The 13,807-nt window shown below is 31.9% G+C and overlaps 2 protein-coding genes across 3 annotated transcripts; one reads left to right on the forward strand and one right to left on the reverse strand.

Moving 5' to 3' along the window:
* Positions 1 to 702: 702 nt before the first annotated feature.
* LOC128188571 (peptidyl-prolyl cis-trans isomerase B-like) lies at positions 703 to 5,316 on the reverse strand. The gene is made up of 4 exons (XM_052859711.1): positions 5,178 to 5,316; positions 3,279 to 3,567; positions 2,787 to 2,909; positions 703 to 2,557 (listed from the first exon to the last, which is right to left on the reverse strand). Exons 1-4 carry the CDS (start codon positions 5,229 to 5,231, stop codon positions 2,319 to 2,321), a joined length of 705 nt encoding a protein of 234 aa, XP_052715671.1. The 5' UTR covers positions 5,232 to 5,316; the 3' UTR covers positions 703 to 2,318.
* Positions 5,317 to 5,457: 141 nt separating this feature from the next.
* LOC128188572 (putative peptidyl-prolyl cis-trans isomerase) lies at positions 5,458 to 9,516 on the forward strand. 2 transcript variants are annotated; one of them, XM_052859712.1, is made up of 5 exons: positions 5,476 to 5,615; positions 5,939 to 6,007; positions 6,705 to 6,906; positions 8,048 to 8,167; positions 8,489 to 9,516. In XM_052859712.1, the coding sequence occupies exons 1-5, from the start codon at positions 5,562 to 5,564 to the stop codon at positions 8,719 to 8,721; spliced, it is 678 nt and encodes a 225-aa protein (XP_052715672.1). In that variant the 5' UTR covers positions 5,476 to 5,561; the 3' UTR covers positions 8,722 to 9,516. The 2 variants fall into 2 exon arrangements, with proteins under 2 accessions (XP_052715673.1, XP_052715672.1); XM_052859713.1 differs by lacking the exon at positions 5,939 to 6,007 and having other exon boundaries at positions 5,458 to 5,615.
* The last annotated feature ends 4,291 nt before the right edge of the window (positions 9,517 to 13,807 follow it).

A 13,807-nucleotide genomic window follows, 5' to 3' on the forward strand; every position in this document is an offset into this window, starting at 1 on the left:
TCAAAAGGTGACATTTGGATGACATTTTGTATCATTAAGGTTAAATGCAAAAAACAGTTTTTAAAAAATGATAATTGAATTAACGAAGATTCAAAGCTTTAATATGTTCACGTTAACGTTCCCTCCGTTTTATTAAACCGCAAAAACACGCACTGTGGTCAAGTACAATTTATAATATATATCAGAGAAAAACAAAAACCTTTCTGATGCCACTCCCTCCTGTAGATCATAAATTTCAAGAAGTTTCCGACTTCTGTTGACAATTGCTATAATTTCTTTTATAACGTCATCTGGTCTTGATGCTATAAACATTTAAAAAAAAACGTTATACCCACCCATAAAACAAAATTTACAAAAGACAGCTTACAGGCTTCAGATTAAAAAAAAGTTTTCCATTTTATAGCATGAAATGTATATTACAATTTGAAATTATGAAGATCCTAGAAACCAGACTACATTGTTAAGTATTGTATGTAAACAGGGCTTGATGATATTGACGGACAGACAATCGTCACTGCGGACCCTTCAAACCATCTGAGATGAAATGAACTCTTGTTGACAGACTGACAAAATGATAGATGGAAGAGGTAATTATAGGCCCTGACCACTTCATAACCGAAGCATAAAAAACTCTGTCTATATAGATGTCCATCCAACAATCTGTTTAGTATAACTGTACAAGAAATAACAATTAACAATCTCAATGGTTACCTGCACTTTTTAATCATTAAAAAATGTACAAAGAATCTTAACAATGAGTTCACATGATAATGAATTAGTGAATGCAATGATTATTAAAAAAATTCAAACCTCATAATCTATATGCAAATATAAATCCAACTTTGATGATCCCATTTGTCTCATAAGATACATGGAAGTCACAGAGTTGAAACAAATATCCCCATCCCTTTCCAAATCTAAAATAATTACAGTCAATGAAGTTTATTTATGATCTAAACCTAAAAATATTTTTTTTATAAATAATGTTCCTGAATTAAATGAAAACCCTAATGGTAATAATTTGACCCTAGCTTCATAAATCCTATGTCACTTACTCAATCATGCGTATAAATGCGGGAAGTGCAGAGCATACTTAATAGCATGATTCTTCTGCATAGCTTTAGAAAAAAACCACCGCCTTTGTGTTTGGCACATTATTTTGCAGTTGAACACCATCTTGTCAAAACAGTATTCTGTCACATATAGATATATCATATAAAAATACAGTCATATATTTACAGATCAAAAGAATGCAATGATGAAAGAAAAAAAAAATGATGTGTAAAAATAGAATCCCAAAGAGCATATATCTCTTTTCAGATTAAACTATAAACCTTAAGAGATAAATCTTTTCTAAAAACACCATAGAATGTTAATTTTCTTTTCCTTTCAATTTAAGATAAAAAAAATATAATATATATATCATAAAAAATATCAATCAGTCCAACATAGCATCTAGCTAAAAATACTTTTTAACAACATATCAGTTTTTAACAGGTTTCAGCTCACCTTATTCAAAGCATTATTCAATCATTTCCAGAGCTTCATACATGATCAGAATACAAATAGCATTTGCATTATTAGAGAAACCAGAAAGACGGCTAGAATTCAATGTTCTATCAGCTTGAATTTACACAATATTCTCTTAAGTCTTTCTTTTTGGAAAAATTAATGTTTGCTTTCTTTTATAGTCAACAACATCCAACAAACTTTCCCCGCATGCATGGAAAAATATCATTAATGTATCCCAAAAATAGTCACGCAGTTCTAAATTATTCTTCATCTTGTAGGTTAATTTACATAAACAGTCTGTAAAATTTAAGAACAATTTGCTGTATATTTGCATAACATTTTATACCTTGATAAGGAAATTGCTTGTCCTCAAAAAGCTCCTCACATTGGTTTACACTAGCTGATGTCATTAAAATTTACAAAGATGGCGTTGTGTATTTTTAAGTAAATGCCAAAATAAATGTGATTAAATTTTTTAAAGTTTGTCGCCCAAAGAAGGAAAAAAATCCCTTCAAAAGACAATGATTTATGGTTTAGTCAATTTCTTCATGAATAATATGGTTAAAATTCTTCAAGATAACAAAGATGATCATCTAAATCCGAGGTCTTCGTGAAACCTTTTCCACGGAAAGGACTCTTGCCGACCGGACCGCACACAACATCATAATGAATGAACATAATTTTGTTTACAATATCTATATATACACAACAATAGATGTATGTATATACCGGTACACAATTTTTTTTTTCTTAATTAAAGATTTCCAAAGTTCTGGATTTTTATCTTCTACATGTATAGCAATTATTTATTTGCTGGGGATCATTTCTGTGAAGACATTATAATCCATAAACAAGACTCCGCTTTGGACGATGACGATGTCTTGAATGGGCCTGCTGTTAACGTCCACTGGCACGGCATTTATCTGTCTGACCACATCCATTCCTTCCAGAACCTTGCCAAAGACGACATGTTTGTCATCCAAATGTGTTGCATTTTCATGGGCAGCCATCTGGATAAAGAACTGGGATTTGTTGGTGTTTTTACCTTAAAGTAAAGAATAAAAATATTAAAACACCTATATATTGTATTGCTCAGCATTTCATATATTGGTACCATGATGACAAAGGTGTCTTGCTGACTTTGTTGAAATTCTTAACAGACCACATGCAAGTATAATCCCAAACAGTTAACACATGCTATATATATTCCAAATGCAGAATAAAATTGAAGACCTTTTTCTTGGGAAAATTCTGCAAAACGTTGTGTATCTTACCAGCATTAGCCATGCTGACAAAGCCAGGGCCGTAATGTTTGATGTCAAAGTTCTCATCCAAGAAGGAGTCTCCAACATAGATACTTCTTCCTCCTGTACCATCTCCGTGCTCAAAGTCACCACCTATAAAACAAAAAATACAATGACCATTCATTGCTGAACGGTAAAGAAAATGGCTCCTCACTAAAATGGATATTTGGCAATTCAAAATTCCCACAGAAGACTTACTTAAAGTTTCCTCAATAGAACATCAAACTTTTTTTTTAATTTTATTTGAAATTACATACAAATATGTGCTTGAGGCAATACCTCCGCAGAGGCCCTCCACATCAAACTTTTAATATTGCTGTTTACAAATATTGCAGCATATACTGTACACATACCAGTATTTCTAATTTCTCCAATCAATAATTACATTTAAATTTTGAATTGGTTCTGTCATCATGACAGATTTTTTAAAATCTCTTCTGCCTATTTTTCATACATGTTTACCTTGGATGATGAAATCTTTCACTACTCTATGAATTGGACTGCCCTTGTAGCCAAATCCATATTCTCCAGTTGCCAAGGCAGCAAAGTTTCTTGTAGTGATGGGCACCGTGTCTCCAAATAGACCAATGACAATACGACTTGTGTTCTGAGGAGCAGGCGGGCCTTTGGCCATAGTCTTCTGCATTTGTTGATTCTGTTGCTGACTCCATGCTGGATTGTTAGCATAAGAACCAAATCCAATGTCTAGATACACCATCTGTGTGATTGTGTCGAAGCATCTTATTTTTGCCTGAAAAATTCATTTTTTAATAAAACTTTAAAAGATATAACAATTGTAGCCCTTATCTTCAGAGTGGTAAATATATGCTATAACATTTCAAAGATATATTCAATAAAATAGTCTTTAGAAAATCTTACTGAATAAAATACTGGTACATGATTTTGATGCAATTTTGTTTCATGTACTCTCTCTTTCTCTCTCTCAAAATTTCAATTAGTTCTTTTCTCTTTTTTTCCCCATTTACCTCAAAGGTTTGGTGTGTTTCATAGTCTCATATAAAGCTAAAATCTTATTTTTTAGATATAAGACTTATCTGAGCCAAAAACTTATACAATATACACAGAGCATCTTTATATGAAATAGATGTAACTTTTTTTTATCTAAGGTAATAAATGCAGGTGTGTGACAAGTTCCACCAAATGATCTTGACAACTTACATGACAGAAACCGTTTTTGTAATTCTCGCTAGAAGTGTGGTTGTATAATGAAGCATTGTATTTTAATCACGTAAACCTCATGTTTTTTTATACTAAAGAATAACTGTTCTATAAGAACGTCCGAAATTACCTTTGAGGAGATAGGGAGTCCTTTTTCTAAATAACATATAAATAAATGTATACATACATTAGGTATGAAACTATGAACTTGTCAGGTAATACTGTTTAATTGTGAATCTAAAGGATTAATTTTTCACACTAATGCATTACTTAGATGCATCTGACATTTTGACAAGTAAGTGTCTTTTGAACTATGGTATTCAATCAATGAAAATGGAGACTTGGTAAATCACATCTGCTTAATATTCAGCAAATTATAACACCGTGTAATTGGATTCATCATACACACCCAAATACACAAATTACTTCAGACAAATTGTTCCAAAAAACTTTTAGACTGAGACTTTTCAATGATAATTTCTATTGTACAATAACTACATAATATAGTGACACATATTTGAAATTTAGATTCAAATATTATTATTAAATATAAATATCGGAGTCGAGACTAAAATGAAAAATTAAATATATTTGTTTGATTAATCTGTAAATAATGATTTGTTTTAATCATACATGTGCAATTAAACTTAAAATCTTTTTTTCCTTAAAAAACCCAGGATGAAGCTTTTGATGCATTGTCGTCAAGATACTCATTTTCCGTGCAGATAAAGATTTTTGCATCTATTTTTAAGATAATTAATGATTTATTAAATTTGTCACGAAGTAGTAAAAACTCTTGGTCCATTTAATATACCGTCATGTTTTTCATTTATCATTTTGAAAGCTCCACGACGTAATTTCAACGTTCAAGACAAACCGCATTTATAAGGAAAAGTGACTGCGAAACATGTTATCAAATGAAAATAGTTATTTGAAAAGAAAGAAATAAAATTTGCAAGCGTCTTGAACACTTTAATTTATAACTGATTTGTTTAAAAAAGCCATGGACACTTTTATACATTTTTTTAAAACTGCCAGGTCGTTCTTACATTTTCTTTCCAGGTGCTAACGTTAGACTAATTAATAAAACAGATGGACGATTCTCAGTCACAATTTTTTCAGCAGCAAAAGGACAAAATCAACTCTTTTAAAAACATCTGAATACACATAAAATTTATATACCTGAGAAAATCCACAGAAACTGAAAATCGCTACGGCAATCAAAATGTACCGCATTTTTCACTCTTTTCGTCTGCTCGAACCTCCTCTCGATTGAAATCCAAACCGTAAAGTGGTCCCAGGTACAGTGTATTTTACGGCTCTGCTAATTAATTATTCATGATGTAAATTATGACGATGTAGTTAAAACTGTGGTATTATAAATGGAAACATTTTATTGTATATGATATACCGCTTGTTAGATAAAAAAAACTTTGAGAATTTGCATCAACATTATTTTTACGACATCAATCCTATTTTTGATTTGCAGAAATACGTGGCGCTCAGTACCAAGTGCAAAATTAGATCTACTGACAAGACTGCGCCACAAAGAACCCAAGAAAGAAAATGATGATGAACGTCTTGGTGGCATTCCTATTACTGAATCTCCACTATGTTATGGTAAATTTTTGTTTTTATATTACCGTCTGTAATTAAACAAATTCTTAATTTATCGTCTGATTTTTGAGGCATTTTCTCATGTTCTGGGGCAACGAATTAGCAATGGCAAAAGAATAAATGGGATCTTAAAAGTTATGTGTTGCATTGCCTTTGATTGACACATAATTATGCTAAATTTTAAACTTCGAAGAAAGAAAAAAAAGTATAATATAAGTAAGAAGGGGGGGGGGGGTACCCAAATATGGTGCTACCTATTCAGGCTATTGCACACTACCCTTATTGTGATGTAATCATGGTAATAGGAACCCTTCTTTATCTTGAAGCCAATGGTTATCAACAAATCAGAAAGAGATTTCACATCTGTTAATCCAACTTCCATCTTTGACAAAACGGTATTGCTGACAGAAGTTTGGGGAGGAGGGGTAGCAGGCAAATTTTAATTTATTAAGATCTGACATGAAATTGAGTTGATATAAAGAAAGTGAAATGTTAAATTTTAGAGTTAACGCCTTTTTGCAGGTTTGACTTTTTACTATAACAGTCATTGGTCCCAATAACATGAATACAGGTACTCATAGTTATTTATTAATACACTCTTTACTTTATCCAAACTGTTGCATCAGCAGTTTTGATGCTTATCAGGTCTCATAAAAAGTATCCATACTGTTACTGATTTCTGGTTTGAAGTCATTCAAAATCTTGAAAGAAAAAAACTATTTGATACTGAAGAGAAAAACCCATTGAAGAAAAGAAACTATTTGATACTGAAGAGAAATACCAATTGAAGAAAAGAAACTATTTGATACTGAAGAGAAATACCCATTGAAGAAAAGAAACTATTTGATACTGAAGAGAAATACCCGTTGAAGAAAAGAAAACGTTTGATAAGAAAATTGGCTTTCTCAATAATGTCCCATTAATTTATTAAATTCTAATTTTTGTACAATAGCAGCTACAAGGGAAAAAATTAAAAACATCATATTGCATGTTTCCAGATGTTAAAACTGTTTTCAGTTTTAATCTAAAATATACCCAATTTGAATTTTGATTTAGATAATCATTTTTTTTCTGTTTATTTAACAATTGTAGGGTGGAGATTTAACAGTTACCAAAAAAGTCTTTTTTGATGTAAAAATTGGAGGGAAAGATGCTGGACGAATGGTGATTGGACTCTTTGGAGAAGCCGTACCAAAGACTGCTGAAAACTTTGCACAGCTTGCCACTGGAGTTCAAGGATATGGCTACGAAGGAAGCAAATTCCACAGAGTCATCAAGGACTTCATGATTCAAGGTATTAACAGCAATTGCAACCAGTTTTGATTATTTTAAGGTTAAAAGAAATGTAATCAAGAGTTATGTAAAGGATGATGTTAATTAAATGTTGTATTTTCTTCTTTTTTTGGTACAAATAAAAAAAAATGTATAAAAATGGAGTTGTAAAAAACTAGAGGAAGCTTCAAAGGGTGTTTAAAACAGTTCTTTTTTTTTCCGAACATTTTTTCTCATCTTTGATACTCTTACTAATTCCTAGTGTAAGTAGTGACTTGTCACTAAAGCAATTTCGTTTCTGCGCATATTTAAGATTTAGCTGTGAGTACTTTCTTTTGAATGATCTCATGTTTTACAAATTTCTCTCAAAAATGACCTGCATGCTTTTCTCCGGATGTTCATTGTGTAGAAATTTGATGACAGATTGAAGAATGTGAGTTATGTCTGCATTGGGTTGAATCATGCATAGGTACTTTGTAAGTCAAGTAGCTGTCTTAAGGCATGCAGCAAAGTTGACAGAATATTCAGCACTATATATATATAAAATCATCATTTTCATTAGATCCTGTAAACATGGTAAATTACTGGCTTCAAATTGAATTTTATTACACTAGATAGAAACAGTTTTATTTATACATCCATACTTTTATTTTGAGCAACAAATTAGTATATTATGAAGAAAATTAATTATCAAGTTAAATGTTAAGTGCTGCATAAAATTTCTACATAAGGAGTAATAAATGTACTATTTTAAGGTATTGGGCAGGCTTTGCTGATGCTAAATACAGGTTTTTTGACTGACATTTAGCAAAAAAAAAAAAAGATATAGAAATTCATGAAGGAATTTTAGTTTAATTTTTTACATGGTTTTCTTAGATTATTAAAATTTAATACTATAATTGATTAGAATCCTTGGTCAGAAACATCTTCACAAAATTAGGGAGATGAAAGATTTAGATGTTAACAAAATATAAGAGCTTAATAAATACATGAATAATTTCCCTAACAAATGAGTCAACTTGATTCACAACTGCCTGGAAAAAAACCCCATTCTCAATGGGACAACATTCATTTAAAAAAAAAAAAAAAAAAAAAAAAAAAATATATATATATATATATATATATATATATATATATATGTATTTTTTTTTTTTTTTTTGCAGGTGGAGACTTTGATAAAGCCGATGGATCCGGAAGCAAAAGTATCTATGGCAAATATTTCCCTGACGAGAACTTCAAGATCAACCACCATGGATCAGGATGGCTGAGCATGGCCAATGCTGGTAGGAAGACCAGTTCTTCTATTTATGAAACTTATTTAAAACAATACAGTAAAACACGGTTATAGCAAACACACTTAATATAATGAATTGATGCTGACACTGAAGTGACTTTCGTTCCCCGAGATTTAATTGCATGTTGTAAACTTAATGGATATAACATATTGAGCTTATAACGAAGCAAAATCGTCCATCCCAGGCACTTTGTTATAAATTTGTTTTACTGTAGATAAGCAATACAAAAAAAGATACCAGTACTTATCTTTAATTACCATAACCATGTTTCTTGAAAAGATATAAAATTTTGTTCTCTTTTCCCTTCAGGACCAGATACCAATGGTTCCCAGTTTTTCATCACTTGCATCAAGACCCCCTGGTTGGATGGTAAACATACCGTCTTTGGCAAGGTTCTGGAAGGAATGAAGGTAGTGCGCCTTATTGAGGCCTCGCCCACAGACGCCATGGATCATCCCACCGAGGATGTCATCATTGCCAAAAGTGGAGAATTGCCCTTAGATAAGCCGTTTGATGCTACACCCACTGACGCTACCGAGTAAATTAGGCACTGCCTAAGTCTGCCTTGTTAGCTTTTTAAAAACTGGTCATCGCATTCTGTGTGCCAGTATTGGTTCATGTATAGTTTATGCAAATTTCAGTGAGATTAATTAGTGATTTTTTCAGTTCAATGTTACCAAATTTACCTTAATATATATATAGGCTGATGTTACCCAGGAACGACTGGTTTGAGATGGAAATTTAGAATGGGGAAAAAAACCACCAAAATTTGAATTAATGATGAAGTAAAATTAATATATTTTTGATAGAGTGTAAATGTGATTGAAATACTGTACTTGAAAAGAATTGTATACATATCAGTATTATGATGACACCATGATGATTTGAACCCTATGCAATTGATATCATTCATTCAGATATACCCACCAGATGTTATTTTTTTGTTTTAAAAGGGAGGAGAAGGTTTGGGGAATTTTATTTTTAAAGGATAGGGCTATTTTTCAAGGTGGAAAACCTTATTGATAACATTCTTGCCAAATAAATACATTCTCAGGTGCGAGTTCGAGTGTGAGTGTATTACACAATGTGCCTTAAATAATAGATGTATAATGCATTTAAGTTCAAGAAGGAGAGAATGAGAGACAGGACTTGTTACTTAAATTTACAGTGCATTCGTTAACTTTTTCTCTTTTTTATTATTGAAATAATTTCTATTGAAATCCATGTGCCAAATTTGTTATACACTTTATATATCAAATTTTTTCTAAGGTTTATTTTGCAATTTTGTATTGAATTAAATGCTGAATCTCTAAAATAAAAGGAAAGATAAAACGGGATTTCTGTTGTGTCTTTTGCACTGTTTTTGTGCTTATTTAGTGTGAAATATGGTAGCAAAGATTGCTATATATATGCACAGTTTGAAACTTGATACAGCTGGGAGAACATTAGTATTTATCATTTTAAATAGTGTCGAGAAGAAAATGTATACCGGTAATTACAGGGCATGATGGATGCTGACATATTATGTAACGTAACTAACGGTAGGCTAGAAGCATGAGACATTCAATCAGCAGTCAACTGCTGCATGACGACAGAATACTTGTATCTTCTAGTTGTGACAATGTGTGTATGTTTCTGTCTGGTAAAACAGGTATTATTCTTCTTGTACATTCACAAAATCTTGGCTTGTGCGTATTTGAACCGAAATTTGAGGAAGAAATAAAGATTCTATTAAACAAGAGGCCCATGGGCCACATCGTTCACCTGAATGACAGTAGCCATAATAAAATCAGATTTAGGGAGTCATATACAAAATATCTGGACAATGTACATGTAGTAGGATAGATCCTGTATAGATAGATTTTCAAAATTTTCTCTAAATGGATATTCTCGTGTTAAATATTATGCCCCTTTTGTAACAGGATGATATTATATCACAAATTAAATTGAGCTTTGCAGTTCTCAAGAAGATCTTGGACATATAAACCTACATCAAACTTTGAACCCCTTGTGGGGCACAAGAATTGTCCAGGGGCCACAGTCTAAACAATCAAGAATAAAAAATATGTCAACTTGCATGTATTTAATGATAAAATAGATCATAACATTTGAGTTTTTTCAAAATAATTTAAAACTATTAAAATAACAGCATTTCAAGGCAAAAGGTTTTTAAAATCTAAATTATTTTTCTTTATATATACCTATGTAAAAGTTTACCCCCCCCTACCATGTGGCTAAAAGGTTTTTGAGAAGAATATTTTTTTTTTTAAAATTCTCTATATATTCCTTCGTAAAAGTTCGACCCCGTGTTGTGGCCTCACCCTACCCCTGGAGATCATGTGAACAAACTTGAATCTACACTACCCGAAGATGCTTTCACACAAGTGACAGCTTTTCCAGCAAAATAGTTTTTTTGAGGAGAATGTTTTTAATTTTTTCTCTATATATTTCTTTGTAAAATGCAACCTGAATCTACACCACCCGAGGATGCTTCGTAATGATCCCTTGAAAGAGGACGTAATCCTTCATTTTACAAAAGTTTAATACCCAACGATGCTTTGTTTGAAATTGGCCAAGTGGTTCTAGAGAAGAAGTCGAAAATGTAAAATGAGTTACAGACGGACGGACAGACAGACAGACGGACGCCGGACAAAAAGTGATAAGAAAATCTGACATATATAGCTTTCAACTCAGGTGAGCAAAAAAAAAAAGAGTGAAAGGCCCGGATTGGGGGGGGGGGGGGGGGGATTTGCCTCACTGTCATATGCATATCAATGTTTGAAAATAAGCATTTCATTTTTGGACTTGTAAGATCGGCTCTTTGATTAGACTAGTTTTCAGAAGATTGAGTTGTTTTTGGGGTTTTTGTTTTTGTATTTGTTTTTTGTTTTGAAATCCCGCCTGTAATGCAAGGGTAATGCTTGATGTGTTATATTTCGGGGAAAACATTTCTTTTTATAGGTAGATATATAGTGCTCCCTAACCGAATGATGAAAACATAGAAAGGGAAATTATATACCTATAAAAACAAATGATCTTTTACGCCAATTGCCTGTATTTTCAATGATAGAAATAACACCAGCTTACGTTTGAGAGCATTTATATGACAAATGCCTCGCTATTGTATCTCCCTTTAGATGGGTAAATTCTATATGAAACGTTTTAAATATTTCATATGAAAAAAGTGATCGTTTCACATTTATATCATTTATCATTGAATGATATTTATCATTTTTAGGTAATGCTTATAAAGACATCTATTTGGATACAACAAACTAATATTTTCCTTTACTATACTTTAAAAACGTTGAAATTGAAAAAAAAAATGTGTTATATAACTGTCGAAACAGAAGAGGTGTTGATACAATAGCTGTGTTGATTTTGTAAAGAAAAAATAATATTAATCCCGTGGCATTGGAGTTGGAGTGTGGGTGAAGGTGAACAAGGAACAAAGGTAACAATTCATATCAAATTGTTGAACAACTAAAGTCAATAAAATCTTACCAGAAAATTCTCCTTCAACTAGTTTATGTATTCTCTTCGTGGTTTTCCATTTCAAAAAGTCAACAACGACGAAATGATTAAATGTATGTCATTACTTAATTGTTTTTCTGGGCACGAATTTTGCCTTTAAACGAAGGTGTCAATCAAGCAGGGAGAAATTTCTCTGAATGCTAAATGCCACTGATTTTTACATGTGGATAAAAATTTGGACTGTTCAATCCATCAAATTCTGTAGATCAAGAGTGTACATGTATATTTTGGTAATATAATATACAAATTAGTTCAAACTACCAGGTACGTGTTTTACACGATGTATATGATTATGCGAGACAAACGACACACCGTGTCACGAAACGCATTCACATGTATCTAATTTAGAGTTTGATTATATAGTACATTTATTAATTTCTTTTTCCTCTGACAGCATTTCGATGAATTACCATATTTAGTCTCGTTACGTCATTTGCCCAGGTGTCTTCATCAATTGTTGTGTAAATACTTTGAAATGCATGCTTGTGGAACAATTCAGTGATCACAGAAACAATGAACATAATTTTTTTTTTACTCATGATTGTCTGTATATTCCATTTAACGTTTTCAATACAAGGCAATTGTATTTATGGAGCAGACATGTCCAAGACCAACTTTGTTGTTGATATCGACGACATCGACAACAGAATGAGCTATCGACATCGATATCGAATTTTGAAAAATGCTAGACCAATTATGATATCGATATCGCACACAACTTGACGATATCGACACACACTGATGGAGTTGCAAAATCAATTTTATTGTCGATATCGACGATATCGAACACAAAATGACGATATCAACATAGATATCGACACTTATAAATTTCAAGACATGCTAACTATGTATAGGCGATACTGAACACAAAATGACGATATCCTCATCAATAGCGATCTCTATAATTGCATTAAAACAAATATAACAATATCAATAAAAATGACAATATCAACCTCAATATTGACTCTTATGAATTCTTTTGAATCCATCGGTAATAAAATTAAATCAATATCAATAATAATAAGAATAACGTCCAAACGATGGTATCTAAGGATTGTGATCGTCAATATCGTCAAAACTTAAGATAAGCATGGTACAGTTTTCCAAAGTACTCGATTACATTCTGCAAAAATGCAAGTCGATAATACGATATCGTCAATATCGACGATATCGACAATAAATATGGACAGCTTTTGTTGTGTACATATGCCAATCGATATCGATACGATATCGTCGATATCGACGTTAAAATTTGGTAAGCTGTAGTATCAACAATATCGACATGAAATATAGACAACTTCAGTTGTAAACAATGGAGAACGATATCGTTGATATTGACGTTAAATGTGGACAGATTTAGTTCTGTACATATGCAAATCGATATCGATACGATATCAACGTTAAATATGGACAGCTGTAGTTGTGAACATATGCGACTCGATATCGATACGATATCATCGATATCAACATGAATCTGGACAACTTCAGTTGTAGACAAAGAAAAATCGATATCGATACGACATCGACGATATTGACGTTAAATATGGACAGCTGTATGGACAGCTGTAGTTGTATACATATGCGACTAGATATCGATATGATATCGTCGATATCGACGTTAAATATGGACAGCTGTAGGTGTGTACATATGAATTTAAGTTCCTTTATATTGAAATTAGTGAATCGATATCGATACAATATCGTCGATGTCATTGATATTGATACTTATAGGTCTTGGACCTCTTATGGAGTTGTGAACACAACAAGTGATTGTAGGGAAATAATGCATGATTGTGCAAAAGACATAAAAACACAAGCTAATTGTGCTGCAATCAACAATAAGCTAGATGGATCTTTGATACATGTATTATATTTCTTAATGGCTATTCTATGCTGTAAGGTCCTTGACAAGAAAGATTTAATCACAACCCTTTATTAGAACATTAAGTCATTTTATCAGATTAGTTAATAAATCATTTTTCTTTGTTCAAAATAACACTCATTGAAACAATTCAAATAAATCATTTTAATAATGCCTAGTTCCTTTCCTTTTCATATAAACATTTTGTAATATGAATACATATAGTTTTTAAA

Source organism: Crassostrea angulata, chromosome 6 (assembly GCF_025612915.1).
Source record: "Crassostrea angulata isolate pt1a10 chromosome 6, ASM2561291v2, whole genome shotgun sequence".
Lineage (NCBI taxonomy): Eukaryota > Metazoa > Mollusca > Bivalvia > Ostreida > Ostreidae > Magallana > Magallana angulata.